At 37.4% G+C, this 16,157-nt stretch overlaps 7 protein-coding genes across 7 annotated transcripts; 5 read left to right on the forward strand and 2 right to left on the reverse strand.

Moving 5' to 3' along the window:
- The first annotated feature begins 171 nt into the window (after window positions 1-171).
- SOCG_02421 (tRNA isopentenyltransferase) lies at window positions 172-1,723 on the forward strand. Its single transcript, XM_013160914.1, has one exon. It carries the CDS (start codon window positions 247-249, stop codon window positions 1,558-1,560), a length of 1,314 nt encoding a protein of 437 aa, XP_013016368.1. The 5' UTR covers window positions 172-246; the 3' UTR covers window positions 1,561-1,723.
- SOCG_02422 (homoaconitate hydratase Lys2) lies at window positions 1,664-4,131 on the forward strand. The gene has a single exon (XM_013160915.1). It carries the CDS (start codon window positions 1,906-1,908, stop codon window positions 3,973-3,975), a length of 2,070 nt encoding a protein of 689 aa, XP_013016369.1. The 5' UTR covers window positions 1,664-1,905; the 3' UTR covers window positions 3,976-4,131.
- On the reverse strand, window positions 4,062-6,221 carry SOCG_02423 (WDR70 family WD repeat protein). The gene is made up of 2 exons (XM_013160916.1): window positions 5,766-6,221; window positions 4,062-5,711 (listed from the first exon to the last, which is right to left on the reverse strand). Exons 1-2 carry the CDS (start codon window positions 6,090-6,092, stop codon window positions 4,254-4,256), a joined length of 1,785 nt encoding a protein of 594 aa, XP_013016370.1. The 5' UTR covers window positions 6,093-6,221; the 3' UTR covers window positions 4,062-4,253.
- Window positions 4,141-8,051, forward strand: SOCG_02424 (SUMO-targeted ubiquitin-protein ligase subunit Rfp2). Its single transcript, XM_013160917.1, has 2 exons — window positions 4,141-6,507; window positions 6,568-8,051. Exons 1-2 carry the CDS (start codon window positions 6,486-6,488, stop codon window positions 7,119-7,121), a joined length of 576 nt encoding a protein of 191 aa, XP_013016371.1. The 5' UTR covers window positions 4,141-6,485; the 3' UTR covers window positions 7,122-8,051.
- Window positions 8,052-8,106: 55 nt separating this feature from the next.
- Window positions 8,107-10,618, forward strand: SOCG_02425 (phosphatidylinositol 4-kinase Lsb6). Its single transcript, XM_013160918.1, has one exon. It carries the CDS (start codon window positions 8,326-8,328, stop codon window positions 10,177-10,179), a length of 1,854 nt encoding a protein of 617 aa, XP_013016372.1. The 5' UTR covers window positions 8,107-8,325; the 3' UTR covers window positions 10,180-10,618.
- On the forward strand, window positions 10,576-14,845 carry SOCG_02426 (GPI inositol deacylase). The gene has a single exon (XM_013160919.1). The coding sequence runs from the start codon at window positions 11,332-11,334 to the stop codon at window positions 14,695-14,697; it is 3,366 nt and encodes a 1,121-aa protein (XP_013016373.1). The 5' UTR covers window positions 10,576-11,331; the 3' UTR covers window positions 14,698-14,845.
- Window positions 14,775-16,107, reverse strand: SOCG_02427 (uncharacterized protein). The gene has a single exon (XM_013160920.1). It carries the CDS (start codon window positions 15,684-15,686, stop codon window positions 14,961-14,963), a length of 726 nt encoding a protein of 241 aa, XP_013016374.1. The 5' UTR covers window positions 15,687-16,107; the 3' UTR covers window positions 14,775-14,960.
- Between the last annotated feature and the right edge of the window lie 50 nt (window positions 16,108-16,157).

Below are 16,157 nucleotides of genomic sequence, written 5' to 3' on the forward strand. Positions count from 1 at the left end.
AAGAAAAACAAACGGCAATTTATTCCAAAAGACTTTAATTTTGAGAAAAGAAATTGATTTTCTAGCGCAAACAATAAAAACCGAACATTCATTCCATAGCAAGTGTATTATATTATTCTTATAAAATAATATTAACCTCGAATCATAATACAAGTTAAAACTTGAGAGCGACTTCTAGCAAGTACCAGTCGAAAGCTACAGAATGTCTCATTATTTCATAAAAATCTGTTCTGGTTGAATTGCCTAATGTTGAAACCAATTTGTATTATCTGTGGAACCACAGGAGCTGGAAAATCCGATTTGGCTGTTGAGTTGGCCAAAAAGTTTGGTACAGAAGTTATTAATGCGGATTCTATGCAAGTGTATCGAGGTTTTGATACGATAACAAACAAAATATCTCGTGAAGAGCAAAAAAATGTCAAGCATCATCTCATGTCATTTCTGGATTATGATCAAGAGTATAGCGTTCCCAACTTTGAAAAGGATGCGAAGAGAATTATTCATGAACTGCACGAACAAGGAAAAGTTCCAATTTTGGTAGGTGGGACAAACTACTATCTGCATTCCTTACTGTTTGATGACTCTACCCTTTCGTCCATTGACCCTCCTTTACCTGAGAAAGTCAGACATCCCGATGAAGGAATATTAAACTCTGACAATACAGACTTGATGCTTCCATATTTACAAAAAGTTGATCCGGTAATGGCTGAACGTTGGCATCCTCGTGACGTACGGAAGATCCGCAGAAGTTTAGAAATTTACTTTAACACTGGAAAGCGGCCTTCCGATATCTATAAAGAACAGTCAAGTTTGAATAAATCGAAATTAAAATACAAAACACTTTTATTTTGGGCTAATGCTGAAAATGATGTGCTGATGCCTCGCTTGGATGCCCGCGTAGATAAAATGCTACAACAAGGACTCTTGGATGAAGTGCAAACAATGAAATCTTCTATCGATAAAAGTGGCTTTAAACCTGATATTACTAGAGGAATTTGGCAATGCATAGGCTTTAAAGAGTTTGAACCCTGGTTTCAGAATCCGTCTGAGGAGACATTCCAAGCATGTTTAGAGAAAATGAAAGTATCCACAAAGCAATATGCCAAATATCAAAAAAAGTGGATTCTTAATCGGCTTTTGCCTCTCTGTGTCTCTGAACAAAAGTTGAGACCTTCATCTATTCTATTTTCCATTGCAAACACCACGGATTTACAAAATTGGAACAACGAAGTAGACCGTTCGTGCGACGTATTTTCCTGTTTTTTTAATGATCAAACACTTCCTGCTATGTCAATACCAGAACAAAGGGTTATGGAAAAGGTTGAACAAACTTTACAAATGCAAGACAGAGATACTCTCAACACTAAATTTACCTGCGATATTTGCTTAGATAAAACTGGAAGGCCTTTTGTTGCCATCGGTAAAGACGCTTGGCAAACGCATATTCAAAGCAGAAAGCATAAAACGACGATTCGTCGAATAAAAGAAAGAGCCACTCGACATGAGCGCATTGAAGCTGCAAAGAAAGCTGCCTTAGAAAGGAAAAAGGAAGCCGAGTAATTCATTATTTTTGGTTAATTTATATAGGGTTTTATCAGTAATAGCTAGGTTAAGATACTTGTTTAAGAATTGCTTTTATTTTTTCATATCTGAAGCTACAAACCCCTATAAGCAGGTAATTAATTATATTTTTCCTCTATTCTATTTACTAGACCAATCTATTGATCGTTTTAGCAAAGCTCATCATCGTCTTAGTATCTCTACTATAAGGAAAAATAGCGAGTTTCGTTATTCAATTAACTCACATTTTACTGGCAAAAATGCGTCTCTCCCTTCCCTAACTCACAGGACTAAAATCGCCATCAATAAATCTGATCTTTGCGAGCACACAGGGTTCCAGTGCAAATGATGCGCATTGGTCAAACAAGAGCCCAAATAAAGGGTCTTTCTTACTCTTTTCGTGGATTTGCCACTGGTAATAAACCACCCCAAACGATCACTGAAAAGATCGTCCAAAGGTTTGCACAGAATCTTCCTGAAGGAAAATTCGTTCGTTCCGGTGATTATGTGAGCATAAAACCAAAGCACTGTATGTCCCATGATAATTCATGGCCTGTTGCACTAAAGTTCATGGGCATTGGTGCCGAAAAGGTATTCGATAATCGTCAGGTAGTTTGTACTTTGGATCACGATGTACAAAATATGAGTGAAACCAATTTGCGTAAATATAGAAACATAGAATCTTTTGCTAAAGGACAAGGAATTGATTTTTATCCTGCCGGTCGTGGTATCGGTCATCAAATCATGGTTGAACAAGGATATGCAATGCCCGGAAGTCTAGCAGTTGCTAGTGATTCACATTCTAATACTTATGGTGGTGTCGGTTGTTTAGGTACCCCTATTGTCCGTACGGATGCTGCTTCTATTTGGGCCACCGGTCAAACTTGGTGGCAGATTCCTCCTATTGCTCGTGTTAATCTTGTTGGTCAATTACCCAAGGGTTTGTCTGGAAAAGATATTATCGTATCTCTTTGTGGTGCTTTTAATCATGACGAGGTTTTAAACCACGCCATTGAGTTTTATGGTGAGGGTCTCGAAAGTTTGGATATCGATTCTCGCCTAACCATTGCCAACATGACTACAGAATGGGGTGCTCTTTCTGGTTTGTTTCCTACTGATGAAAAGGTTTTCGAGTGGTATGAAAAACGGCTTCAATTCTTGGGGCCCAATCATCCAAGAGTGAACCGTAAAGCTCTTGATGAAATGAAAGCCAATCCCATAATCCCCGATGAGAATTGCTATTATTCCAAGTATCTTACTTTGGATTTGAATACAATATCTCCTGCCGTTTCAGGACCTAATTCCGTTAAAGTTTACAACTCGGCTGCTAAACTTGAAAGGGATAATATCCCAATCAAGAAGGCTTATTTGGTTTCCTGTACAAATGGTCGACTTTCCGATATCCATGATGCTGCCGAAGTTGTTCGCGGTAAAAAGATTGCCGATGGTGTTGAATTTTATGTAGGTGCCGCATCAAGTGAAGTCGAAGAGGCAGCTAGGGAAAATGGTGATTGGCAAACGCTTATTGATAGTGGTGCTCGTACTCTCCCTGCTGGTTGCGGTCCTTGTATCGGTTTAGGTACTGGATTGTTGAAGGAGGGTGAAGTTGGCATCAGTGCTACGAACCGTAACTTTAAGGGTCGTATGGGAAGTCGTGAAGCTTTGGCTTATTTGGCTTCTCCTGCTGTTGTTGCTGCCTCCGCTATCGCAGGAAAGATCGTCGCTCCTGAAGGATTTAAAGACTCCGTTGATCAAGTTTCTGCAGTTGATGTCACTGAAAAAATGAATGCTCATAAGAAGTCAGTAAACGAGACCGGTGTATCTGATTCTGAAACCCCCATTCTTGATGGTTTTCCTGCATCTGTATCTGGTGAAATTGTATTCTGCGATGCTGACAATCTGAATACTGATGGTATTTACCCTGGTCGTTATACTTATAGAGACGATATTAGTAAAGAAGAAATGGCCAAGGTTTGCATGGAAAACTACGATGCTGATTTTGGAAGCAAAACTAAGCCTAACGATATTTTGGTAAGTGGCTTTAATTTTGGTACTGGTTCTAGTCGTGAACAAGCAGCTACTGCTATTTTGTCTCGAGGAATGCCTCTCGTCGTCGGCGGATCTTTCAGTGATATATTTAAACGCAACTCCATTAATAATGCACTATTGGCTGTTGAATTACCCGAGCTTGTTCAAAAGCTTCGTACTGCCTTTGCAAACAGCCCTAAAGAACTTACTCGTCGTACCGGTTGGCACCTTAATTGGGACGTCCGTAAAAGTCTTGTTCAAGTTACTACTGCAGACGAGAAGATATTATCATGGAGAATTGGAGAGCTCGGGAATTCTGTACAAAGCCTTTTCGTTCGTGGAGGTCTTGAAGGTTGGGTTAAACATGAAATCTCCGAGTCTTCATAAGTTCAAATAATGCTCATTTTGTTGAATGTTTCATTACGCAGATGGTACACATTCTTTAATTTTAAAATGCTATTTCTGTTTTGGATACCAACATTATAAATAAATTTGTATATATAACTCGATCTAATTAATAAAGTATACATTCTGTTCCTAATATTCCTTGAACATGAACTTTAAATTTAAAGTGCTCCAAAAAGTCCCGTAGACGATCATTTTCATCTTTTTCAATTTTACATGTCAATAGTGTTTTCAGCAAATAATCATTCGTCAATATACCATTAATTCGTTCTCTGCCTCTTTGAAGACCCCTCATCTTCCTGCGAGCCACTTTCAGAGCTTTTATATAGAGTCTTTGGCTGTGTTTTCGTGTAGAGTTTAGTAAACATGGGTTCGGATTCAGCAACATCGGCATATTTCAGTAAAGCCTCACGAGGATCTTCGTCTTTCATGTCCGCAAGAGGAACATCACTTGTATTTTCTTCGACCACTCGACCAAGTTCAGGTTGTCTAGAGCGCTTAGGGTCTTTCCGGACGGCATTACGTTGACGACGAGAATTGTAGTAGTAGTTTGTTACCGATTCATTTGATTCCTCAACTAATCCAAATTCATTAGCATCACCGACAGAGCCACTAAGGGCATTGATATGTACTGTGTTTTGTAAATCATCATCGACATGTTTTATTTTTGGTGGTTTTGAAGCAGAATCTTTTATTCCGCGGACAGATCCAGATGCTGAAAATAAAACAACGGATTCCCCAGTAGACAACCCAACAGCAATTTGATTAATTCTATCATTCCAAGAAACGGCGTTAACTGAATGACGAACACTGCTTTGCACATCAAATACTAGATCAGCCTTCTTCTCTAAAGTGAGCGCATCCAAGACACGTAGACTTCCATTGCTATCTTCATTAGCCGCCGTTCCTAGTAATATGTGTTTTCTATCAGGAGAAAATATAGCATTTGCACCGGCTTTTGGAGTAGGTACGTCCGATACCTGCTGTAATAGAGTTTTCGTATTTCTCATGTCCCAAAGTGATACGACATTGTCCTCATATCTTCCAAGAAGGTAAACTCCGTCTGCCGAATAACTTAAAGAAGTAGCACGGACTTGTGACGTGTGAGCCTGAGGTATTTTCAAGGATGGGTGACGGGTTCGCGAACCTCTCTGCCATACTTCCAAGGTTCCGTCATATGCAGCAGTTACAAATTGATTAATTTCTATGGGATTCCATGCACAACTAGTAATTGGTGATCTGTTTATTCCAGTTCTAGAAGCCTCAGATATATGAGAAAATACCTCAACTTGCGATTTTGTTCGATTAACATCCCATATTCTAGCAGTATTATCGGCACCACATGTCAAAAACCATTGGGTGCTGTTTGGTTGCCAGCTTCCGTCTTCTATTTCTGAAATATGCCCCTTAGTGCTATACATATCTCGTATATATTGGTCACCTTTAGCAAATTGCGTTATGTTCGTTCCATTTCGATCATAGAGAACAGGTCGCGAGTGATTAAACAGGGCTAATATTTGGTTTTTTTGGGAACAATCCAGTTTTTTTACAGGGTAGCGACCTACATTATCAGCATTTGTGTTAGTTGGGTCAATCACATGGAATGGACGAGGACTAGAAGCGTCCATTCCACCAAAATCCCAGCAGGAAATGGTGTTATCTAAAGATCCCGTATAAAGTCTAGTTCCATTATTGTCGAACGTTGTGGTTGAAACAATCTGATGTAGTATGTTAGATAATTGAATGAAGTTAATGAAATTAAGTGTACATACCTTTGAATGACTTGGAAGAACAACATGGTGAGAACATGGTATATTTAGTTCAGACTCTACTGTCTCATCTTCACTATCCCATCCTTCAGAGTCAGAGTCAGAGTTCTCAGGGTTCGAACCCGATTTTGAAGTATCAGCTACTCTGTCATTATCGGAACCTTCTCCTTCATTGGAGTTTTTTATATTAGAAAGTTTATTCCATTCTCTTGGGCGAACAAAGCGTTCTACGAGTGCGGCTGCATTGTAATGTTGTGCCTGTTTTCCAAATGTAAAAGGCACCGATTCGACAGGTTCTTCAGCAATTGGAGAATTAGAACGACTTGACATAGGAATTCCGTTAAATTTACTTCCCTAAATCAACTTAATGTTGGTTTGCAGTTTTCTTTTCAAATTATGGTGGTGAGGACCACCGAACTATTTTAGGACTTAGAAACAACTACGTTTTTGAAATTGTTGATTTCTTCTTAGTTCTGACTATTATTAATTGTTATTCTATAAACTATCTTCGGTACAATAAGTGGGAATCTACCATGTCAATTCCTTTTGTTAGTTGCCTACGGAAAGTAATACACTAATCCTAGCCTTTTGAAAGTTTTTTATTTTAAATTTTCCCAATCGCAACTTTCTTTTTATGTTTTTTTTTTTGGCTTTCTTAAAAGAAAAAAAGTTTTCAAAATACAAAAAAATTCTCAATTAGGTCTTGTTCATGGTCTTCACTTTATGAACTTGCAAGGCTTACAACGTAAGGATGCTTGTTATCACAAGAAAATTCATTTTAATTTACTAACAAGCGAGCAATAAGTACCAGGAAGAGAGCATGCGTTGTCACCGGAAGTTATTGACTTAACAGAGGAGACACATGATCCAGATGCAAACGAAGTTTTAGAGGTACCGTTTTTGGATTTAACTAGGATTTCAGAAATTAGACCTAGACGAAGACAAAGGACTGAAGATGATTCTGCAATTGAGGAAACATCTTCCACTCGTTCTATTTCAAACCGAGTTGGTCGGCCTCCAGTGTCAGTAGGCGGTGGTATATTCTGGACAAGACAGCGAAGAAGGGCTTCATTACAAAGGTTAACAGGGCAGCCTTCTTCAAAGCTTCAACCCCGTATTAGCAAACCAGTACCGGCCTCTGGCTTCACTTACGATATAAAGCCAGAAATGCTTCTGGTGTGTGTCTTATGCAAGACGGAACTAGCTAATAGTGGACTGACTTCAATATTTGCTTCAAAATGCGGTCATGTCTTCTGTTCCTCATGTACGAAAGATCTTCGAAAAAAAACTCAACCATGTCCGGTGACTCATTGTGATAAACGTATCACAAAACGAGCTCTTTTTCCTCTATATATTTAATGAGATGATCCACGTTGTATATCCCAAATTATATCCTATGTTTCTTTGTGCACACCCGCTAAGAAAGAAATGAACCTACGGTCCTTTTTTTGTAAATTTCCCACGTCAAAAAAGAAACAGAAAAAATGTATATATGAGATATTATGGATGAACGATATTAAGCATGGAATGATAAGCTGTTACAGACGACGGATGATAATGAAAGGGGCAAGTAATTTAGTGATTTTTGTATCTAATAAACAAGGTACGAAGGTTCTTATAAAAGGATGGAAAGAGGTCTATATATTACAGTATCCTGCTATTTTTATAATTGTGAAAACCCTTATGGTTCCCTCTAGCAGAGACTCAGATGCATTGCACTCTGGAATGAAGGGTCATATCATGTGTTTTTAGCCAAACTCGCGCTTGCAGTTTCTTTTTTAAATTTTGATTTTGGTTAATTCTTTAACATCGAAATGGATTGAACTGTTTTTCCCTTTAAGCACCTATCAACGGGAAGAAAAGATATTTATATGAATTAAGATCCAAATGAGAGCAACGTTTCTAGTCAACACAACTATGTTTTGATTGAATTAGTCATAAATATATTGTCCATTCGCTTGAGAAAATAATGAGGGGGCTTATTTTTTGATGCAGAGCTGCATGTTAACAAACGGTTTTCCCCTATACATCAGGTTTATAAACTATAAAATCTTTGTTTGCTTTTATAAGACAAAAGATTTCTAATTTTTTTCATGAATATCTCTCACGTGCATTGCTGGTCTTCAAATGTTAAAATTCTGGCGATCGCATCTGACAGATCCATGCAATAAAACGACCACGAGAGCACACTTTCGATGAATCCACCTATTTATCAAATTGGTTTTATTTATACATTCTTATTTTTTTTTTTTTTAAAAAAAAAAACTATAATAATACAACTTCAGATTATGTTTCAATAGCTATCGTAAGAGTTTGTAAATTTCGTATATAGCATTTGGTAACAGTGTTACTTGGCACATTTAGGAACGAAACCAACATGCTTTTGTGTGCTTTTGAAATATCATAACAAGTTTTTAGGAATTCCACGTATTGTTTCAGGGAAGTCGATCGCTCTTTCGTAAAGTTTTGAAAGTGTGATTTCAGGAAAGCAATTGACATCTGGATCAGCATTGCATAAGCAGAAGCTACAGAAGAAAAATTACACCCAGTTTCTTGGACGGGGATGGAACCCGAATCCACTAAACATACACTTGCTTCTTTCCCTCGATTCCATGACAGTAATTTTACCTTTCAGGCGAGTTACAGTGATGAAGGTGGAGATGAGACTTCTTCCTTGTCTTCCACGAGTACTAGCGTTCTTTTACCCCATGAAAACGAAGAAGATGAAGTTTTCAAAATTATAAAACTCTTGGTTACTCAATCAAAACTTGGACAATGGGCTTATCAATTGACAAATGCTCTTCAGACAAGGAAAAAGCTACCTCAAAGACACAAAACACCCAAGGTTTTCTATTCTGTATTTGCTTGTCCACCGTCTATTCTACATGCGGATAAGCAATGGAAGACCTATCCTCATCATTCTGGACATGATTTCCATGACTTTGAAAAAACTGTTTTAGAAGCAAAGCAGGCAATTGACAAAAACGTGTTTCCTTGCTTGATTTCGCAGGGATCTTCTGGTTCTTACTTTGTAAATAATGACCAGGGGAAAATTATAGCAGTTTTCAAGCCGAAGGATGAAGAGCCCTATGGGAAATTGAATCCGAAATGGACCAAATGGTTTCATAGAAATCTATTTCCTTGTTTTTTCGGAAGAAGCTGTCTCATTCCAAATCTTTGCTATCTTTCGGAGGCTGCAGCCTGTCTTTTGGACCGCAGTCTTGGTCTTTACATTGTACCCTATACTGACGTGGTTTCTTTGGCATCTCCTACTTTCAATTATGACTATTTTGCTCGGAAGTCATATCTTTCGAAAAACAGAAGTCTTCCTTTAAAGCTTGGATCCTTTCAACAATTCCTTGAAGGTTATACATTAGCTTCTCGGTTCCTAGAATCTCATCCATGGCCGGGTAGTAGATACCGAGAACACCGTGACTATACAGAATCTGTTGGTTCAAGTCAAGACTTTGATATCTTTGATCCATTCTTGACTGAAAACGAAATTGAAACCGACTTTTGGACAGAAGACATGCGTCTCAAATTCCGATTTGAATTCGAAAAATTGGTGTTGCTAGATTACCTAATGCGTAACACAGACCGTAGTTTGGATAACTGGATGATCAAAGTTTGTCTTGATCCTTGCAACGATCCGGAGTACTTCAGGTCCGTTCATATCCTTTCAAGTGATGTTACACCTGATTTATCATCTTCAACTATGGACTATCCTGATCATGTTAATGACTTTTGGAAGGGTCCTCATTTTCATATTGGTGCTATAGATAACTCTCTTGCCTTTCCTTTTAAACATCCAGATTCCTGGAGGTCGTTTCCCTATGGCTGGTTGTCGCTACCACGAGCCATATTATCGCAACCATTTACTGTATTTACTAGACAATTATTTTTGCAAAAACTCACTAGCAGAGAATGGTGGGAAAATATTACAGAGCAACTTCAGGAAACATTTTCAAAAGACGAAGACTTTGACCAAAAAATGTTTAAAAATCAACTATATTTACTAAAAGGACAAGCTTATAACATTGTTGAAACTTTCAAGGAACCTCTTACGAATATTTTAGACTTGTTTGATCGGCCTAACCTTTATGTTGTTGATGATATCGTCCAGATAAAAGTCAGTAGACAGCCGACAGATGAAGAAGATACGAACCCCAGTTCCTCTAGACATAACGCTCATCGAAGGTATGGAAGTGTCCAACAGACTTCCAGTACATACCCCCAATCAAAAATGACTTTACAGCGGCTTTCGTCATTTCCCTCTCTCAGTCATAAATTCACTGAATTGACACCTTTAAATACGAATATTCCAAATGCAACTTCTTCCATAAGGGAGGATGTAGCCCCAGTTATTTTCGAACGGTTATTATACGCATCATCAAATGCGTTTTTCACTAGTTGTTAGATATCTTGTCTTCTGAAGGTCCATTTTAAACAGAATTCAACTTCACTAGGCTAGGTGGATATTGTCATTTTAGACGTGCTTCTTAATTTTTTTATTTAATTTAATGCCGTGATTCTGCGAGCAAACAATTTTCAATTTTATCGATTTATATAATTTCTATGTGCCATTTGTTTGATAGTTTTCTATTCAAACTTAGGCAAGATGATAATAACCCGAATTTTACCGGCGGTATAGAAACACTTTATTTTTCGAATATCTGTCTGGCTTAATACTTTTAAAGTTTTAAGCCTTTTCTTAATATTTAATGTCTCAACTTATTTATGTGCTTAATGAGTTTATGTTAATATTAGCCTTTTTATTAAATATCATTTTTAGCTCGTTATTAATGAAAATAGATTTGTTTACTATCACCTTCATGGTGGTGGAAAGATGCACCAAATACCTAGATTGAACCACGCAGACTTGAATATCCCTTTGTATGAAATCCCTAATTAGAAATCAGCCTTCTTTACTGTTTTGAAAATTATTTCCATAGGGCAGTTGTTAATCTGTGGGCCTAATATATACAAAGGGCTTTTTAGAAAAAGGTATAGAAGCCTTTTTTTTCACGATAAATCCTGAGCACATAAGAAATTTTTACTTTTGTTTTCTTAATTTTTTTTTTCTTCTTTTTTTTTGTTTCATGATAGTTCAGGCCTCTGAACTTATTGCACGGATTTCATTAACGCTGTAAGGTGTAACCAAGTTTTTATTCCTAAATTAAAATAGAAGTGAATTGACTAATAGTACTTGCTTTCGTCTCTTCGCAAAAACATAATTCTAGCAAGAACGATAGAACTGGAAACTGGTTGAACTAAAGCTTTTTGCTGTTCCATAGAAGTTGAGAGATATCTTTCGAGTTAAATAAACAAAAACAAAAGAGAAAGACTTTGATTCATTTAATAATATCTCGTGAATCGTTACTCACCTTTTAATATCGTTTTTGTTTATTTACATAGCTTAGACGAACCACCGATAAGTCTCTCCAAACGAATAGCGCCTTCCAAAGGAATTTGTTACTGGATCTTTTTTTTTTAAAAAAAAAGGAAAAAAAAGCAATTCATATTAATTTGAACTGCTTGGAAGAGCTGTTAACTCTTGATAAGCGAGATTATGAAAGACGATACGGATCGGCCCATAAATACATACGGAATGGATCCAGCGGACTTTCAGAAATATCTGTTTAAAAGGGAAGAATCTTATTTAAATACTGAAAAAGAAGATGCTTATTTCAAACGGCCTCCTTCCTCTTCATCATCCTCGGGACGAAGTACTCCAAAGCCGCTTGAAAAAGATATCCCAGTTTCAAATGGGTACGTTATGACTCGGATATTACGGGGCGTGTCTCTCTATGTAGCTTTGATTTCGATTGCACTTATGTGTTTGATCACGCATTCGTTTATCAGTCGTCCCCAAGACAACAGCTGCCAAACTGCTACGGTATGGCCTTCCTATGCAAGGTTTTTAGATTTTGATAACCGCTATACTCGTTTTGCAGACAGGTATACTCTTTATCTTTACCGTGAAAAGAGTGTATATGGAAGCGACAAACCGACTGGTGTACCTGTTCTTTTCGTTCCGGGAAATGCAGGAAGTTATAAACAGGTTCGTGCTTTCGCCGCTCAAGCAGCACATGTTTATGCTGAGGTGCTCGCTGAAGATCCTGAAGGAACCCTTGATTCTGGAAAACGGGAACTTGATTTTTTTGCTGTTGATTTTAACGAAGACTTCTCAGCATTCCATGGACAAACACTTCTAAATCAAGCAGAATACGTGAATGATGCTATAAATTATATCCTTTCCTTATACCAGACAACAAGAAAAACGTCCGACAATCCGAAAGACGAATCCTTACCCCTTCCTACTTCTGTGATAATTCTTGGACATTCCATGGGAGGGATCGTTGGTCAAGCTGTATTCTCTCTCAAGAACTATGTAGAAGGCTCGATAAACACTTTAGTTACTCTAGCCGCACCTCATGCTATGGCCCCTCTTCCCTTCGATCGACAAATAGTTGAGTTTTATGAGGCCATTAAATCATACTGGCTAAACTCATTTTTACTTCCTACTGAAGAAAATTCATTACGTGACACTCTTTTGGTTTCGATTGCTGGAGGAGGTTTGGATACAAATATTGTTCCTGAGTATTCAGCAGTTACCGCATTTGCTCCTCCATCAAATGCCCTCAGTGTCTTTACGTCTGGTATTCCATACGTTTGGGCTGAAATTGATCATCAGGCTATGGCTTGGTGTGAAAATTTCAGACGGGTCTTAATTCGTGGTCTATTCGCAATTGTTGATGCTAGACAACCAACGGGTACAGTATCACTTTCTGAAAGAAAGAGATTGCTATCACATACTTATATTCAAGGTTCTTCTTTGGAAAATGATTTGACTCAAATATCTGGTTCCCCTGGTTCTTACCAGAATCTTGAATGCGCAAATACTGTCGTACACGATACTAAGCCGGGTACAGCATTTATGTTAGATGACTTTGGAAGAAGCAAAACAAAGCAACATGTTTATCCTATCCCTACTTTTCCTGATACATTTGAATACTTTGAGCTTCTAACCAGTTATCCGATAGATACCGCCGATTCTAAAGTAAAGGTCCTTGCTTGCCACCTTGATCCCAAAACTGTTACATCGTTACCAGAATTAAACAGATCGGAGTCTGGAGAGCCCTTACCTGTTATTTGTGAATTGTTAAGAGATGCAATTACCTTAATACCCGCTTCGACGACTGACACTGATACCCCTTACAGCGGTAAGGTGTTTTATAACTATAAATTGTCTGCGCAACGACTTCAAGATTATCACCTAATTTTAATCAATGATGACCTGAATGAGCCAAATGATCACTTTTTGGTTGCTGACTTTGCTAATAAATCTTCGGATCCTATATTGATCAATAAGTCACAAAGTCAGCTCTTCAGACACGGTGTCAACTTTTCTTTCAATACGTCTAATTCTTTATCTAAGAAGTTTCAATTTTTGGGAATGCAAAACTCACTGTTAGCTTACAAAATTAAGCTTAGCTACGAACTTCATGACGGTATAGAGGTACAGACGACCTTCACGCCCATGTTGAAGCAAAGCTTAGAATCCCCGTTTGAAACTAAATTCTATGTAAATTTAACAGAAGCTGAAATTTCATTGCATGGAATTTCTCCGTTTATGGAGTATTTTGGAAAGGAATCTGAAAAATCACTTGTTATGGAATTCATTACAAATCCTCTCGTCTATAAAAAAATTCATGTATCTCTACTTCCCGACTTCTATGCTAGTGCAGGACGTTTATTGATGCGTTATCGCACTTTGCTGGGTTCATTTCCTATCGTGGTTGTCGCTTTTGCTGCGTACTGCCAATTTCGCTATTTCCATTACGGCTCAACATTTTTAAATATGAATACAGCCCTTGAAATTTTTGTTCGTAGAGGTCTGATGAAATTGCTCGTTTTCGTTTCCGTCCTTTCTTTAATCACTTCATATTCAACGAGTCGTATATCTACAGCATTACCCGACGATGCGGATCCGGATACTTCGTGGCGCGTTTCTGCGGCGATGGTGCTTAACTCATTCTGGAAGCAAAACCACTTGTTGTTTGGGTTGCAATCACCTCAGTTCTGGATTTTAGCTCCAATATTAACTTTCATGTTCGTTGGACTAGTCGTTGCCTGCGTATTCATCTTTTCAATTATTATTCATTTCCTTTCCTACGTCTACGGCTTTTGTTTTAGACTTCGAAATTCTTCCATGAAAGGATTAATGCAGTCTTTTCTATTGTGCATCAAGACAATGTATGTCTGTTTAAAGAAGAGAGACATATCTTTGTTAACGAACGCTGATTTCCGTAAGTATGATACTTCGGAAGCCCTTTTGAATGTTATATATGCTAATCCATCTTTGGCGTATACTTATGGAAGAAGAGACTTTCAAACACGGATCATTTCAAACATCATTTTACTATCCATAGTAATGACCGTAGTACCTTTCCAGATAGCATATGTCATTTTGCTCGCCATGCAGTCTATGACTACTGCTAAAAGCTTGTTTTTGGCTAGGGGGTGTTCAAGATCGAGTCACCATCAACAAAAACTATGGAGTTTCTTCAATTTTTCGTTGACGGTTACTTTTCTTATGTTGCTGCTCGCACCAATAGATTTTCCTGTGCTTTTAGTATGGGCACGTAACATATCCACGCATTGGTATATTCCATTTCCTACACATCACAACTTCTTCTCTATTATACCTTTTATGATAATGACAGAAATTCTCCGAAAAGGTAAACTACTTCCTCGCTTAACTGATGCAGAGTTTTACTCGAATAATCTTCTTCTGTTCCTTTTAGCATTTTATTCCCTAATATATGGTGCTGAGAAGCCATACTTAATCCATAACGTGGTAGGAGCATATTTCTTTTGGTTGATTTTCTTATACGCCAAAAATTACTTTGTTAAACAACCAAAAAGATCCTAAGTACTTGTTGAATTTTCCAAGCGTGTATTATAAGGGATTCTAATATTAATGCTTCACTTACTCTTTACTTCTTCATCCAGCTATTATTATTATTATTATTATTATCATTTTAATATCATTCGAATAGAATTGGTTTTTTTTTTCTTTATTTTGTTTTCGGACAAACAATCCCAGTAAGTAAATTGTCTTTGTCTTCATGGTAAAAAGGATGAAATGACAAGGATTTCTGCAAGTAGTAAACAAATATGAGATTAAGTAGTTTTCTAAACAAGTTGGGATATCTGCTTATTTTTGTAAAAAATTCCAACTGGGATTGGACGATCTTTAAATAAGTCTGAATCGCAAAGTACCCCGGATACAAATTTGTAAGGGATCAGAGTTTTGTCTGATGTGTCAGTGAGAGTACTAAATTTAAACAATTGACGAACTGAGATCTCCTTCAGCATAAGGGAAGCAGCTGAGTTCCATGCAAATTGAAACATATAGCTGCTGTGGTTATCAATGTATATTCGACAAATGGCTAAAGGGCGTTCACTAACTTGAATGGCTTTCAGGGAAGCTGAAGTAAAATTGCTTAAGCAAGCCAAAATACCTAATGTATTGGAGGGATACCAGGAAAGAGAACCCTCTAACTCTCGTACATATCTTGGACCGATAGCACTTTTATTTGATTTACATGAGACGGCCACTTTAGTTTCTGCATTGTTATTATTCAAAGGGAATTTACCCAAAAGATCTATTCCTCTGTCGTCTTTGCCTCCACATCGTTTCAAGGTGAAACCGTGCTTTTCTAGTATATGTTTTACAAGATACTCAAATAGAGTTCCCTGGACTAACGTTGTTTTCAAAGAGCAATTTCTCCACTTGAGATACTTCAAATATGATTGCAGAGTGCTATGATCCGAATGAAGCATCCGGCATCCTAATTGCACGTTTGAAAGTATTGTACTTTTGTGAAAAATTCGAATTTTAGGTGTTCCGGCATTCATGAACTAAAATGTTAGTATAAACACGAGAAATAAAGAAGAACTATCTTGAATTCATGTAAAGAATAGATGAAACTTCTATGTTCTCAAAAAAGTTGGTAAATCGAAACGAAAGTAAGTTATAATAGGATATTAGATTCTAAACACAAATCTGTTCAAAACTCAACTACCTCATTCAATCATTACATGTCAAAAACTATTTTGAGACCTAGTAGGGTTACAACTCCAATGTACAACTTTCAAATACAAATAGGTATTGTGAATCTTCGGCGACTGGTAGGTAGATGAACGACGGATGAAATTACTGACTAGAGTGGAGCTTCCGTTTTTTTATTTAATTTATTTTTATTATAAAATTTAGGTATTTTGATCATTGCTCATTGCCTTAGCCATTAACATATTTCATCTTCAGGCATGAAGGCCTGAACAGTCTTAAGTATATACAAGTACTTGTTACTATCCCACTAGATGAAG

The sequence above is a fragment of the Schizosaccharomyces octosporus genome (assembly GCF_000150505.1).
Source record: "Schizosaccharomyces octosporus yFS286 unplaced genomic scaffold supercont6.1, whole genome shotgun sequence".
Taxonomy (NCBI): Eukaryota; Fungi; Ascomycota; class Schizosaccharomycetes; order Schizosaccharomycetales; family Schizosaccharomycetaceae; genus Schizosaccharomyces; species Schizosaccharomyces octosporus.